Consider the following 15,977-nt stretch of genomic DNA (forward strand, 5'->3'; position numbering starts at 1 on the left):
GTTACTTGCAATCATTGTAGCATGTTTAAAAGGTTACTATGCTCAATATACTTTGCTCAGTGTTATAAAGCATGAATCATACTTAGATTATTACCAGGAGCATTAAATGTTGATCAGAATTTATCAAACTATAACCAGCAGCCTATTTTTGTGATGTCTTCAAGCTAAGAATGGTATTTAGATTTTTAAAGGCCTGTAAATAAAAGGAAGGACTGAGACCCTATGTGGCCAGAAAAACCTAAAATATTTACTATATGGCCCTTAACAGAAAAGTTTTTCTAATCTCTGGTCTAGATAATATATGAACATAAATATCTATAATACAAGGTAGAAAGTCGTAAGTGTAAAAGGTACAGAGAAATAACTTATGGGATGGAATTCAGGAGACAAAATGGAATTTCATTTAGCAATGGTCGGTACATTACTTTGATCAGATGGCATTTGAGAGAAAGTTAAGTTATGCTTTGAATATGAAGAAATGGAAGAAATAGTATTCTAAGTGAAGAAAACAAAATAAGTCAAGGCACCAATATTGGAAAAGTGTAAGTTACATACAACATATTCCCTACATACAGGGAACATACTTGGCAGATGGGGCTTGGTTCTGCAAGTAGTAAGAGGTGAGAAGCTTAGGTGTGCAGTGAACTTTGGGAAGAGTAATTGGAGAAAGGAAAGGATACATGTGAGGAGAACAGTTAGCAGATTGTCCTAAATCATTAAGGACAGTACTTTTCTAAGATGACTCTGAGATCTTGAACATGAGGAATATATGATATGATCAGTGATGACAAAAAAAAAACCCACAAAAAAAGTTGAGACATTTTGAGTTTTATATGCTCCCAAGAATCCAGGTTTGATTCATGGTTTTGTTTCTCATAGCACTTAATAAGGTATATAGTACATAGTAAACACTTAAGCATGTGTTAAATTATTGCAAAGAACTAGCAAAAAGACTCTTACAAAAATGTGCAGATGGGCATTCAGATATAGATGTCCAGCACACAGTTGAAAACATGTCTGGAACTGAATAAGGATCTCATGGCTACAGTTTTGGATTTCAGAATCATATGCTTATAAGTTCTAGTAAAAGCATGCCATTGTTGAAAAGGTAAGTGGAGCTCAAACACAGAACTAGACAAGTCTTAAGGAGTATGAGAATCAGAAAAGAAAAATGTCATAAAATCAAGAGAAGAGAATGCACTATACAGACCATGTATCATAGAAATGTACACCTGAAACCTATATAATCTTATTAACTAATGTCACCCCAACAAATTTAATATACAACTAAAAAAGGAAACAGTGGGAAGGTGAATGAAGGTATAAAAGATTCAGAAACTCAACAGGTGAGAATTGCAAAGGATTGAATTTGGACTAAAATTAGTGGCAGCAAGTGTAATGGGAAAAATTATGGAGTCATAAAACCTGTATGCATTCCTGTATATACTACATGCTTGCTGTGGAAACTTGCACAAGTAATTTTCCTTCTCTGAGGCTCATAGGGATAATAATGCAGGGAACTTTATATCAAGCAAAATAATATATTTTAAAGAACCTTTCATCCATAATTTTAATATACAAATGACATAGTTTTTAATAATATCCTATATAATAAAAGCCTAATATGCTAAGTGTCCGGTCATCCAGTCAGCTGTTCAACCAATCAAAGCGTAATATGCTAATGATAAGCTAAGGCAGCTCAACCACTTGCTATGACATGCACTGACGACCAGGGAACAGACAGTTGACCAGTCGACCAGCCACTATGACATGCACTGACCACTAAGAGGCAGATGCTCTGACCAGTAGGTTAGCTTGCTGCTGGGCTCCAGCCAATTGGGACTGAGCAAGATGGGGCCGGACGTGCCTTGGTGCCCTCCCGCCGTCTCTTCCAGCTGGCCAACCTCTTGCATCTCTCCCTGGCCCCAATTGTGCACTGGTGGGGTCCCTCGGCCTGGCCTGCACCTTCTCACAATCCAGGACCCCTTGGGGGATGTCGAAGAGCTGGTTTTGACCCAATCCCTCAGGCCAGGCTGAGGGACTCCACTGGTGCACAAATTCGTGCACCTGGCCTCTAGTAGTAATATAATATTTAAAATCCATACTGATTTAAAATAATTTATGAGAATCTTGTTAAAACTTTTCTAGGATACCAAGTTAAAAAATATACTAAAGTAGACCTATTGAGTACAGGGACTTTATCCATCCTGAATACCACATAGCAAATGAACAGATGATTGGATGAGAAGGGATGAGCTGAACCTTTATCTTAAGGATATATGCATCTTCTAAGAGGCAAAAAACAAATATAGCAAAAATAATGAAATGTTCTATGTGAATTAAAGTTTACTGTACTAGTAAATGTTGAACCATTATTTTCAAGAAGAAAAAAGGTTTAGGTGGTGACAGTGTTGATTCTCTCTGAAATAAGTGTGGGCATTATTATTTTAAATGCCATTATTTTAAATTTGAAAAAAAAATACTTTCAAATTTAAGGGACTATTATTTTCCCCAAATTGAAAAGAAGGTAAAACCAAATGATACTATGAACACATCATTCCGAGTGAAACAGGTTAACAAAATAAATTTAAAGTCATAGATTTCTCATAAATGTGCTACTGGACAGTTTTACTGTTTTGTCATCTTATTTTTTTCTATCTGTACATTTGAATTGGAGCCAGATACACCCTAAAAATTAGTAGGTGTTTTCAAAGATGCCTGATCTTATAATTATAATTGTTACTTTTAAGACCTTTGACAATAGTTCTCACATCTAACAAAGTCCATAATCCCCAACACCTACTTTACTGTTCCAAGGTCATGAAACCTTGCTGGAGAGAGAAAAAAAAAAAGATTGGCTGATTAAGCTCAATACAAATTCATCTAAATTTAAGAGACCCTCCTAATCTTCATGGTCATACTTGCATTTCTCAAATTATCTATAATTATGGTTAAAATATTTTAATTTTCCTCAATCCTCTATGCTCATGATCCCTCATTTTCCTTTTACTTATTGAGAAAACCAAGATAATCTATCCAATGAGATTCACTCATTTTCCTCTCATTATAGAGAAAGACATACTCCTCTTCCCCCCCTCCCTCAAACTCACTTCTCTATCTGTACCTGGAATCCTATCTTCTCATGTTTCTTCCAGAATCTTATCCCAGTCGTCCCCATTTAGTCTTTTAGTCTTCCGTATGAACTGGTTCTTTCCATCTGTCTACAAATCTCTCATAATTCTGTTTTCTTCTTTAGCTACTATCTCCTCTCTTCTTCCTATGACCAATACCTTTTGTGGAATAATAATCCTCACTTACTTCTTCCCCTGCTTCTTGATCTATTCACCCATTAACTTATTGCATCTGGATTTTGCCTCCATGGGTATACCAAAAATGCTCTCTCAAATATCACCACTGCGTTGTTAATGGTCAAACTCTATTCTTAAGCATCCTTCTCCTTGACCTTTTTGTCACTTTAGACAGATGATCACCTCCTTTCTAAACTTGTTTCAGTTACTCTGTGTTCACTCCCTCTGTGGCAGATACTCTGCTTGTGTAAATGGTTCCTTCCTTCTAGTCCCTTGAAGTAGGAATTTCTCAAGATTATAACCTCAACCCTCTCCATTACCCCTTAGTTATCTCACCCATTCCCACAGTCACAATAATAATAATTTTAAGAGGAATAACTACCATAGTCTCTATCTCAAATGGGACCTTTCTCCAAGTCATTTTTAACTGTCTGTTGAGCATCTTCTGTTCCATTCCCCTCAAATGCCACTGGTTCAAACAAATATCAAATCTTCCACTTTCCCAAACCAGCTTCTTCTCCCCTAACTTCTTCATCTTTTTAATTGGCTACCATACTCCCAGTATCTAAAATTGAAAAGCTTATGATCATGTTTGACTGTTCTTCTTTTAACCCTATATCCAATATAAGTCATCAGATCTTATCAAAACTACTCCCAGAATAACTGTGAAAAAGATAACGAGTGATAGATTTAGAGAAAAACAAAACAAAACAAACAAAAAACCCACAAAAAACAAACAAAAAAAACTGAGCAAGTTATACTTATTTAAGCTTTAGTTCCCTTATTAGTAAAATAATACTAAAAACAGTGTTAATTGTAAAAATGCCTTAAATACCACAATAAATCCTTCCCTAATTCCACCCCCCCTAAATAAATATGTTATCTCCAACCTTTAAACTTCAATAAGACTTCATCAGTATTTCTTTCATGGCATCTATCATGCACCTCACCATGTATTTTACATAGATGTTTGTGGCTATATCTTATTTCCCTTCCTGAAAACAATTGTAAACTACATTGGTTTGGGAACCATGTCTTATTTCCCTTTTTTATCTGAAGGCTGTGCAGTACCCTCCCCACAGGAGGATCTCCACACTGGAAAATTAATGAAACTGAGTAATATCAACAGGACTCTGACTACTTAAAGCAACAAATACTTCTCTGATTTCTGGGTCAAGTTATATATCGTAATGTATAAATACTTTGACTAAAATGACAATAAATGAAGAGTAAAGAAAGTCAGGAACAACCAAAAATAAAACAGCTCATCAGAATTTGAAGGAAATCATATTGAGGAAAGTGAAATGGCATCAGTTTAATTACAGGGAGGATAAGTAAAGATTAGAGAAACTGGGAGGTGAAAGAGGATAAAGTTGCCACTTAGAAGGCTCAGCTTACTATAAATATTGTAATTAAGACAGAATCTATTCCTGGGGAAATTTAAAAGAACAAACAAAAAGGCATACACTTAGATAAATAAAATGCAGAATATATCTAGACAGGATTTTCAACTGCTCTGTAAAACCGGTTAGATTATTTTTGTTTACAAAGCATCAGATTGAAATTCGTTTTATTTCTCAATAATGGAAATAGGTAAAAGCATTAAATTATTATTTTTCTTTAACCCTCTATAGCCTCTTCTCGCAAAGAAATTATTTGCTTCTTTGTAGTTGAACATAGCCATAATAATAAGCAAGTGCAATGTTACAAATATGTTACACACTTGAATACATCCTTCTAATTTATCTGTGCTTCTGTTTTCTCACCTTTTTAGAATTAAATGGGATAAAATATGTAAATTGCCTAGCAAGGAATATATTTCAAATAAATATTCATTCTTCCTTTTCCCCATTAACTAAATAATTTATCCAAAGTCACATAAGAGCCAGAGAAAGATAAGTATCACATGATCTCACTCATATGTGGAATCTAATGAACAAAATAAACTGATGAACAAAATAGATCCAGATACATTGAAGCATGGAACAGACTGATGAATCTCAGAGGGGAGGCAGGGATGAGTAGGTGGGGGGAGAGATTAAACAGGGAATTTATATGCCTAGATGCGTAACCCATGGACACAGGCAACAGTGTGGTGAAGGGGCGGGTGCAAGGTGGAAGGGGTCAATGGGGGAAAAAACAAAGGGGGCATCTTTAATACTTTCAACAATAAAGATAATTTTTTTTGAAGTCACATAAGAAGTGCTGGCAAAGTGGGTGGAATTCAAATGATTTCATTTTTTAAATCTCTCTGTGGACATATCCTAACAGCAATTCTCACATTATGAAAAAAAGCACTATTTAGAATTATTTATTTGAAAGCCAGAGTTATCAAATAAAATATGCATCCTAATATACACATTCTCTAGTTTGTGTGCAAAAGAGGCACACTCTCATCTTCCACGCCATCCTTATGGCCTCCTCCCTGACACAATTTTCATATTTGTTGCTTTTGATTCTGCAAAAGAAGAAGCAAGCAGTTCTCTTTTGATATTTATGGAAACTCAAGCAAATACTTGAAACAATCACCCCCAAGACAGAGAATGCATGCTCACAGGTTCTCTCTCTCTCTCTCTCTCTCTCTCTCTCTCTCTCTCTCTCTCTCTCTCTCTTTCACACACACACACACACACACACACACACACACACACACACACACACACACACACACCAGCCTCCCTGGCTAAAGAAATATGAGAAAGTGATTTAAAAATAAAGAAGATGGGAGATTGATACAAACAAAAGAATAGTACACCCTCCTCATCTACCTAGAATAGTACCAAGTGTGTTGACCTAATTTAACCCTTTGCTTACCACAGCTGAAGCAAGTGATCAAATTTATTTTGTGAAAAAGGGAAGGGTTGTTTTCTGCAATAATGAAGAGATATAATAAAGAGCAAAGCAAAGAACAGCTGTGTTACTATCTGTGCCACACTGTTTCTATTTGTGAAACTCTTGTATTTGTAACCCAATAGGAAAACCTCCTGTTGCAGCTAAAGAAGGGCCATGTCTGGCTGCACGTGTGCGAGCAGGTGTGTGTGTGTGTGTGTGTGTGTGTGTGTGTGTGTGTGTGTGTGTGGTGTGTTTGAGGAAGGCTTATTACTGCGGGGGGAAAGTTTTCTTAATTTTATCCTCAAAATAGGTAACAATATCCTAGTTTGTAAAATATAAGGTCATATGTTTTATATAATTATGCAGTTTTCAACAGCCCATCAATGGGAACAAAAGTTCATACACTATATGCAACAAAGGCATGGGGACACTTTTGAACTTTTCATTTCCTTCTTCTAACCCATATCTCAATGGCATATTTAAATATACTAAATACTCCAACCTGTGATATAACAACTGATAGCTGTATATATATATTGATTTCAGAGAGGAAGGAAGAAGGAGAGAGAGATAGAAACAATGATGAGAGAGAATCATTGATTGGCTGTCTCCTGCATGCCCCCCACTGGGAATTGAGCCTGCAACCTGAGCATGTGCCCTTGGCCAGAATTGAACCTGGGACCCTTCAGTCCGCAGACCAATTCTCTATCCACTGAGCCAAACTAGCTAGGGCACAACTGATAGCTTTTATATGAAGCTTATGAAAGAACTTTGTCCCTTTTTCTTTGGTTCAAAGTGCACAGAAATCCTTTGTGGCACAGGGGTGGGGCTATGAAGTAGATTTTATAACCCAATGATTTATATAATTCTTGGAACTCTTACAGCTCTGAGTCAGAATGTATGGGCACATGATTGTCTAGAATTATGGTGATTAAGAATTAACTTTATAACCAGAAGAAAGTCCAACAACTGATTTTAGGGATATGGTAACTGACTCACACATCTAAGGAATTATAGGTTGGGACAAGATTTTTGTGTGACATCGATTACCTGTTCAGGATTTTGTACTATATATCTCCTAATAGTGGTCTGTGGATATGTAGTGACTTTTACTATTGGAGAATGAAGTTCCTGTGAAGAAAAGATAAAAAATGCATATAATTATAGTTATTTAGTGACCTTGGAGCCATCAATAATAACAGGGAGCAATTTTCAGAGTAAAAGTTTTAGTCATTTGCATAAATAATGACATCTGACTTAGTGTTGTCGTTAATTTCAGTCTCAAAAACATGTATGAAAGCATATTTTATGTGCTGAGCACTGTGCTAGGTATTTCTATTATACTAATTTCATGGTAAATTCATCACACCTTCTAAATTATATTTTATGAGAGTTTCAAAATATTTATTGCATTATAAATGCTTCCACATGATTTGAAAAATATAGCATAACATTTATTAATTATATCTGTTTGAAAAGGACAACCTATATTTTTTTTAAAAATGGAAGGAGATGCAAAGAGAAAACTGTGTATGTGTGTGTGTGTATGTGTACTTAAACACTTAAATCTTCAGTGTAGTGGTGGGGAGGGCCATAAATAACATTAAAAGGAAGACAAAATACTAAAACAAAGTAATTTGCAAAGTTTTGAAGGAAAAAGAGTAAATATTATTAATACAATGAGAGATTTTATACCTCAGTAACAAGAAAATCTTCACACTAATAGAAAAATGAGCAAACAGCATATAATAGAAGAAAAGCAAATGGTTATTAAATAACAAAAGTATTCAACCAAACTAGGAATCCATAAACATAACAAAAGAACACCATGTTTTAACTGGAGAAATTTTTAAAATAATAATGTTGATAGGGTGCAGTAGCAGGAGCACTTTCCTATGGTGAAGGGAAAGATTAAATAATCACATGTAGGCAAAACTATGTAGCCATCAAAATAACCACCTTGAGTAATGAAAATTTACATGAAAAAAGCTCACAATATTATATAAGGTTACGTGAAAATGAAGATATAAAATTGCATATATGGCATGATCACAATTTTTTATTTGAATGGAAGGAAACAAAATACTAAGAGTAGTATCTCTAGGTAAGGGAGGAGATCATGAAGGAGTTTTATTTTTTTCTTCTTCATATTCTTTTATAGTGCCACAATTCTATAATAAACATATTTTTATTGTCAGAAATAAAACATACAGTAACCCCAATTTTAAAGTCCTTTTATTATGAGAAATATCAGTGAATGCAATTTTCTGACAGGATTTAAGTATAGTGAACAGCACTATGATTTAAGTGGACCCACTTTTCTGAGGTAATTATATCTTGGTGGTCCCATAAGACTCCATTTTAAATTCAGTTATAGCCTTTATACCCCTGTCTTGTGTTTTGTCATGTATATGACCCAGGTTAGTCTGTGAGCTCTTTGAGAATAATAATGGTGTCTAATTCATCTTTGTACAATATTTGGTACATACTTGGCACTAAGCATAACTCCAAATGACCTAGTTCCAAGTTAGGCCAAATTGGGATGAGGTAGGCAAACTTTTCTTTGATAATCTTTTTTGTTCTACATAATATCACCTTTTCCTTACTGTACCCAAATTCTAGGGACCAGTTTTTGTACATCTGTGCCTATACTGTCCAAGTTCACACCCTGAAACCTCATCTTTCTCTTATCCTCAAAATCCCATACACTTTATACTCCCCTACTATGTAGTAACACAATTTGGATGTTTTATATTTTATGTTCTTAGAATCTACTTTTTGAGATATGGTGACTAGCTCATTAAACACATATATGTTAATATGGCATTTCAGTATTATTATTATTGTGTCTTTTAAAGATCTAATGCTTAGGCTCAAGAATAATCTTAAAAATGGATATTAGGTCATACATACTAAGGAATCTAGATCCTTGTGTGCCTTTTAAAGCACACACTTTTGAGAAGGGTTAGTTCTGACCGCATAAGTTATTCTCTCTGAATGTAAACTCATAGTACTAACATTCACACAGTTAGGTCCTCAATCAATCCAAGATCTGTGAACTTCTTTTGTGCTCAAATCAAGGACCCTTAAAATATACATAATCATAAGGAGATCCTTGGCTAAAAATAAACTACACTCAAACTAAAAGCAATTAGATTGAGTAGACAATGAAACTGATAAATCCCAATTCACAGCAATTATTTTAGCACTTGCTTCACATTCTTTGATGGGCTGAACTAATGCTCATATGTGAGAATTCCCTTTCTAGTTTTATGTCCCTGGCATTTTTGAATGCGTAAAACCCTTGAGGGTCTAAAGATTGTTTAAGCATATGAGCAAGGCTTACATTAAAAGAAAATAATAAAATCTAATCTATAAAATCTTTTACCTGCTCAGTAGTTGGGGTCATGTGTAGAGTGCTTGGGGTACAAGTAGATATTTTCAGAGTTGGAGAATGGAGTTCCTGTTGAGAGAAACAAAAAGGAGTTCAAAAATTGTTACTGATTTATGTCATTTGAATGCATTATTTTCTTTATTTTTATGATAACCCAATTTATCAGTAATAAGAATGTTATGCTTTCCTAGATGATGTCTATCTATCCAAAGAGCACATTACTGAATTCGTTTGTCAACTTTACACGTAACCTAATAAGAAAATAATTTCAACAGTGCTTTCATGATAATGCATTCTTCTTGTATTTTTAGGTTGCATTCTTTTTTCTTTTTTTATCTCTGTTAATATACATCCCAATGTATACTATGTCTGAAAATAACAATATGCAAAATTTATCAATAAAAAATGTTAAATGTAAAAATTCTCAAACCAATATAGGAAATTCCCTTTGCAAACTCAACTAAGACTACTCCCCATAGATTCCTTCCAGCTGACCCTTAATTATGCTTTATTTGGTCTGCGTCTGGTTTAATTTCAAAGAGTAGGTTCTGATGTTTAAAAACAATCCATGAAAGTGAGAGTATTATTTTATTAATGAGTAGATAAAAGTCACTCTATTGATTATCTCAACATTCTTGATTTTTTCTCAAATCAACAAAGGTGCATAGCTTTCTTAAGAGTTGCAAAGAGTTGATAGTATTACTTAATCTCTTTATATATTACTATAATTTACAACAATTGACACAACTCCAGGATATATTCCTATAATGATAAAAGTATTTTTTTGAACAAGGAAGCTATTGAATATCAGAATATGGACTTACAGAGGAAATACTGACAGACTTATATGGAAGTACAATAATATAGGTGTGACATGCTCTTCTTAAAACAGATACATGCATAGCCCTAGCTGGTTTGGCTCAGCGGATAGAGAGTTGGCCTGCGGACTCAAGGGTCCCAGGTTCGATTCCGGTCAAGGGAATGTACCTGGGTTGCGGGCACATCCCCAGTAGGAAGAGTGCAAGAGGCAGCTGAATCGGTGTTTCTCTCTCATGGATGTTTCTAACTCGCTATCCCTCTCCCTTCCTATCTGTAAAAAAATCAATAAAATATATTTAAAAAAAAAACAAACCAAAAAACAAAACAAAACAAAAACCCAGATACATACATTTACTCAATCTGCCAAATGTCCTGCACACCATGGTTTTTCTTTTTCTTTTCCTTTGGTTCAACTTGTAACATTTTCATTCTCCCTCCCCCTGTTATATCAAGACCAAAATTCGAGCTTAATGTTACAAGGAAGCCTTTGAATGTGTTTCCAGATTTCCTGCTGGTTGCTGAGGAAAATGCTTTAAAAGGCAGAAAATTTAAGATAGCAGACCAAGCAGGTACATGTTCTTCGGTTTGGGAAAATGGTTACAAATACAACTAAGTTCAGGTGGGTTTGGCTCTCAGATCTAACAAAAGCAGCTTCTGAGAGATAAGGGGAAAAAGGGGTGCTTTTAAGTTATGCAATAGTACATAGACACATTGTAACATAAAATGGTATACAGATCTTTTTCCATGAAGTCAAAGACCGTCCCTTAACCATGCTCCCTGCATCAAAATCCCTTACCCAAAAGTAACCATCATTGTCAGATATATATATATATATATATATATATATATATATATATATATATATATATATAGCATTTATTCATTTATTATTCTGAAACATTAACCAAACAATACAAACAATATATCTCTTGTATTATAGATTAAATATGTTTCAAGTCATTATTTTAAATTAATACATAATGTTCTATAATGTTTGTTTGTTACCTTATTTACCAAAATTTAAATTATTTCTGGGTTTTTCTATACTGCAATGAGAATTCTTGTGCAGTGTGATTATTTCTCTTAAATACCACAAAGAAGTGGTATTCCTGGGGCACAGAGTATGTGTACTGTTTGTTTTAACAGATACTGCCCAATTCAATTCCCAAATGGCTATACTCATACACATCCACTAGCAATGCATAAAAGTATTCATGTCTGGAGGATGCTTTTCCGCAGCTCTTAGGTTTTTCTGGCCAGGGCTACTAATACTGGGATCACTTCAAGAAGACAGTTTGTGGACACTGCTTGACACCTGGTACAAGGTTTATAAATGGTAGTTATTTCCCCCTCTTTTTAACCAATTCAAATCTGATGACATCAGGACATTAAACAGAACGGAACTTATTGGCCAAGTGAGCTAGCTTTTAAGATAAAAGAGTGTGCTGTGAAGTTTTATAAATTTTCAGAAATTAACACAAGTAGGCCTACACACAAAACCCCCCACATACATATCTCTATCAATATCCATATCTATATCTATCTATCTATATATATATATATCATAGCTTTAGGACATTTATTTATCATAGTATAGGCAGGGTTACTTTATTCAGCTGCTAAGGTAGCAAATATTTAAAAGGGGAATTGGTACATTTGCACAAAAACTAGTCTGATCCTAAAATAAAGTATCCAAATTTCTTATATTTAGAAAGCTGACACATTAATTCTTAAATAATTAAGACATTATTAATTATTAATTAAGATTATAACTTAATTATTTTGAGTCTATTATTAGAATTGATCTAGGCAAATATGGCTTGCAATCCTCATTAAAAAAAAAACAAACAGAACAAATGGGGTAGCTACAAAAAGCAAAATATTAAGGTGGTAGCTTGATATGCCTCAAAGAACATTAAGATATATGATACTGATCAGGGTGAAAAACTGTAGTAGTATTAGGCTGGTTATAAGGTGGAAAAGCAATCTGAATATAAAGTTTATTAATTCCAGAAAGACTTGCTAAAGAAAACTCTTTTCCCTGGAAATCTACAGAATTAGGTTTGATGGTCTGAGTAAATGTCCAAAATGTACATTATCTTGATAATGGAAGGCACTCCAGTGGTATCTAGCTCTAGGCAGAAATGCAGCAAGTCATCCCTCAAATAACTATTACCCATTCCATAGGAATTGATAAAAATGTGAATGAAGAGGATGCCTTAGTTTTAAAGGCACCCCAGGAATAGGAGTTTAACTTGCCCTCTTGATAACCTGTTCAGTGTTTAATTTTAAGTGTCCCTGATCTGTATATAGCTTACCTAAATCCTTCATGTTGAAGTCATTAAATTAAAAAAAATAGTTACATCTTCTGTTCTTATGCTCTCTGTGACACAGCCCCTGGGGTGCCTTTTATTAAATTAACAAAATAATTAAAATTTGGGGAAGGGGTGAGTGGTGATTACTACCATAATATAGTGGAAAGAGACCTATACATGGAGTCAGGAGCCCTGGGTTCTACTTCTAGTTATATTACTAGATAACTGTGTGACATCAAACAACTCACATCATCTCCCTGAGCTTCAGTTTCCTCGTGTGAGAAATGGTATGTAGGTGTGTGCTAGTGTGGATTAGAGGATCTTAAACTCTCCTTTGTATTTCTAATATTCTGTGAAGATAGGAGATCATTCCCAACATATTTTTCCATAGAGACAAAACAATTTCAAATCCTTTAAACTTGTCAGTCTTTTCTTTTGATGATGATAACTATCACCTATTAAAAGCTTTCTGTGACAAATATGTTACACAGATTGTCTTTTTTTAAATATATTTTTATTGATTTCAGAGAGGAAGGGAGTGAGAGAGAGAGAGCTAGAAACAATGATAAGAGCGAATCATTGACTGGCTGCCTCCTGCATGCCCCTCACTGAGGTTTGAGTCCCCAACCTGGGCATGTGCCCTTGACTAGAATCAAACCCAGGACCCTTCAGTCCTCAGGCCGACACTCTATCCACTGAGCCAAACCAGCTAGAGCTACACAGATTATCTTAATATTCAAAACAACCCCATGAGGAGGATTCTACTATACCCTTATTTTACATATGAATAAAGTTAGAGAGAGATTGGTTAAGTAACCAAATGAAGATCACACAGTTAATACTAAGGTGCTGGAGCTGAAAATTAAGTACCATGACTCCAGAACTCACGCTCTTAATTACTATACTTTACCACATATATAGCATATGTCATTATATTTTCTGCTTTTCAAGTTATAGAACATAATTCTACTCTTAAATTTGACTAGTCCTTATAATAGGGGGGGTAGATATTTGTCCTTTTTATTATTTACTGTCAAAGGCAATTTTTGGGTGCCTGAAAACAAGAGAGCCACCCAAAAGTGACTGTGTGAGAGAATGGCTCTGATTAAATAATTTAAACTTCTAGAAATCAAATAGATTTCTATAAACTGTGCCATATATTTATAGTGTGTACTCTGAAGCCTCTAAACTAAAAAGAAAATTTTTACTTAGTACTCATATTACTTAAGTCCTTCAATTTTTCAAGTAAGGCCCTACCTTTTTAATCAAATATTCAGCATAGTATTCAGCCATTTATTCCTGTGCCTCAGATTTGCTAAATACATAAATATTGTCTTGTTGTCAACTTTTTTTGGGTAGAGGTATAGTGAAAAATAATTTTGTTTGTAATTAGGTGGGCTCAGCTTTAGTATAAAATTCAGGTCTTCTTTTCCCATACTGCCTAAAGTAACAATTTTCAGCTTTGGGAAAGTTGTAGCATCCCTCTTCCTCCTTTTGCTCCTCTTTCTCCTGCTCTTCCTCCTTGTATAAACTACATATGGAATTATTAATTCTAAGATCAAAGTGGATTGAAATCAGTATGCTTTGGGGGATAATTTCATTATGTCACTCGAGATAATTGTCCATACCTTGATATACCCTAAATCACAGCTAGTCACAATACTATCTTTATTCTATTTGCTAAAACAGCTGTTTTTCAGAGTTAGAAAATCATATTAAATGGAAAAGGAGCAAGTTTCCCTGTTATTTACTTCAGTGAGAGAACTTTTGAGTAGCTCAGTGCAGTGGAGAAATGAAGGAAAACAGGAGCTGGAGAGGTGTTATTTTCCTTCACACCTTAAAGACTTAGCACATGCTCCTTTAAAATATTAAAAACAGCACATACTCTCTAAATAGCATGATTATTTCAGGGCAGGACCAATAAAATCAGATCAGAAACTATTTTTGTCCTCTAATATATTTTTTATACTTTCTGTCCTGATAATGGAACATTGGAATGGAAAAAATATACAGTAAGGGTAATCATCAAATGATTTGCTGAAATCAATAAATATAAACTTGTTTAAACTGAAAATACTTTAGTAAGTAGGTTAAGTGAGATAGCTGATACAGTAGAAATATCAAGAACTAGTTTCTACACCCAGGGCATTCATTAACCAGCTGGTATGACTTGGAAAATTTATTTTGAGCTATTTGAGCCTTGATTCCTTTATTTGTCCAAGAGAAATAACACACAATGCATATTTTTATTTGAATACTGTACAATTTGTACAGTGTCTGTAATAATGCTTTTTCTACTTAATATTTGGAGTTCTAGTGAGTAAAAATGTATGTAAAAGAATTTTGAAAAATAAAATGTACCATCTATTTATATAAGGCATTATTTTTACTGGATTGGTTACATGTGCAACAAAGTTATTTGTTCAATATTTCTTACGTAATGGTATTGGAAGAGATAAAAAAGAACTATAAGAACTTACTATGGAAGTTCTGAGAGCTAAGAGATAGTTTTCTAGAGAACTATTCTTAGATGTAACTACATTTGTAAAGATTTTAAAATAATTTATGCAGGAATCTATGCATCAAGCTGAAGCCTGTGTTAGAAGAGAAATGGGTAAATAATATGTTTGAGGACAAAAATATTTCCTTGGAAAGTTCTAAATGTATTTTGGTGTGTGGACAAGTACTGAACATTATTAGTAGTTTTATGAGGGAATTTTGGAGCACATAACTAAATCAATTACAGAATAACCCAGTTAAAATTCAATAAATAAAAACACTTTACTTAGAATTTCAGTAGCAGGGGAGGTAGAGGGACTGCCTTTCTAAGCAAATTAATTAACACCTTCAAGCTAATTTGTTTACAGGAAGTATCACAGCAAATCCCAGGGAAATGACATAATGAGAGATCAGAATCACTAACCCTTTAAAGCATTGATAAAAGAAGTAATCATAAATATTTGTCCATAGGGAAAATATAAATAAAAAATAAACAAGTGAAATCCAGTTGCTTAAAGGAACATGAGAACCAGAATAGAATACTAATTGACTTTTAAAATAGCTCCTTACGTTTAATGTGTTGTTTACTTTTATAAAAAGACAATTTGTGTCCTACTACCCATTTTCAGTTCAAAAAGAGGGAATCGAAGAGTGAAACCCACAAATAATCCTTGTCATATATCTTTATTAAAGCCAGTGCTGACAGCCACATTCATACATTTTTGCAAGCCTTAATCACAAAGACAGGGGGCGAGCGGAGAAGGGAGGAGAACAAGTGGAGAGGCAAAATTTTCATTCTATTCTTCCAAA

General features: G+C 34.2%; 1 protein-coding gene across 3 annotated transcripts in view; it reads right to left on the minus strand.

The window, feature by feature from the left end:
* The window catches only part of POF1B (POF1B actin binding protein), a 71,402-nt gene that overhangs the window by 46,498 nt on the left and 8,927 nt on the right, over positions 1 to 15,977 (minus strand). For 2 of the 3 annotated variants that reach the window (XM_059679111.1, XM_059679110.1), the window contains exons 2-3: positions 9,529 to 9,603; positions 7,191 to 7,271 (exon numbers count right to left, since the gene is read on the minus strand). In XM_059679111.1, the coding sequence (XP_059535094.1) occupies positions 7,191 to 7,271; positions 9,529 to 9,603 (156 nt within the window). The remainder of the gene's footprint in view (positions 1 to 7,190; positions 7,272 to 9,528; positions 9,604 to 15,977) is intronic. The other variant, XM_059679112.1, reaches the window with a different exon arrangement.

Source organism: Myotis daubentonii, chromosome X (genome assembly GCF_963259705.1).
Source record: "Myotis daubentonii chromosome X, mMyoDau2.1, whole genome shotgun sequence".
Lineage (NCBI taxonomy): Eukaryota > Metazoa > Chordata > Mammalia > Chiroptera > Vespertilionidae > Myotis > Myotis daubentonii.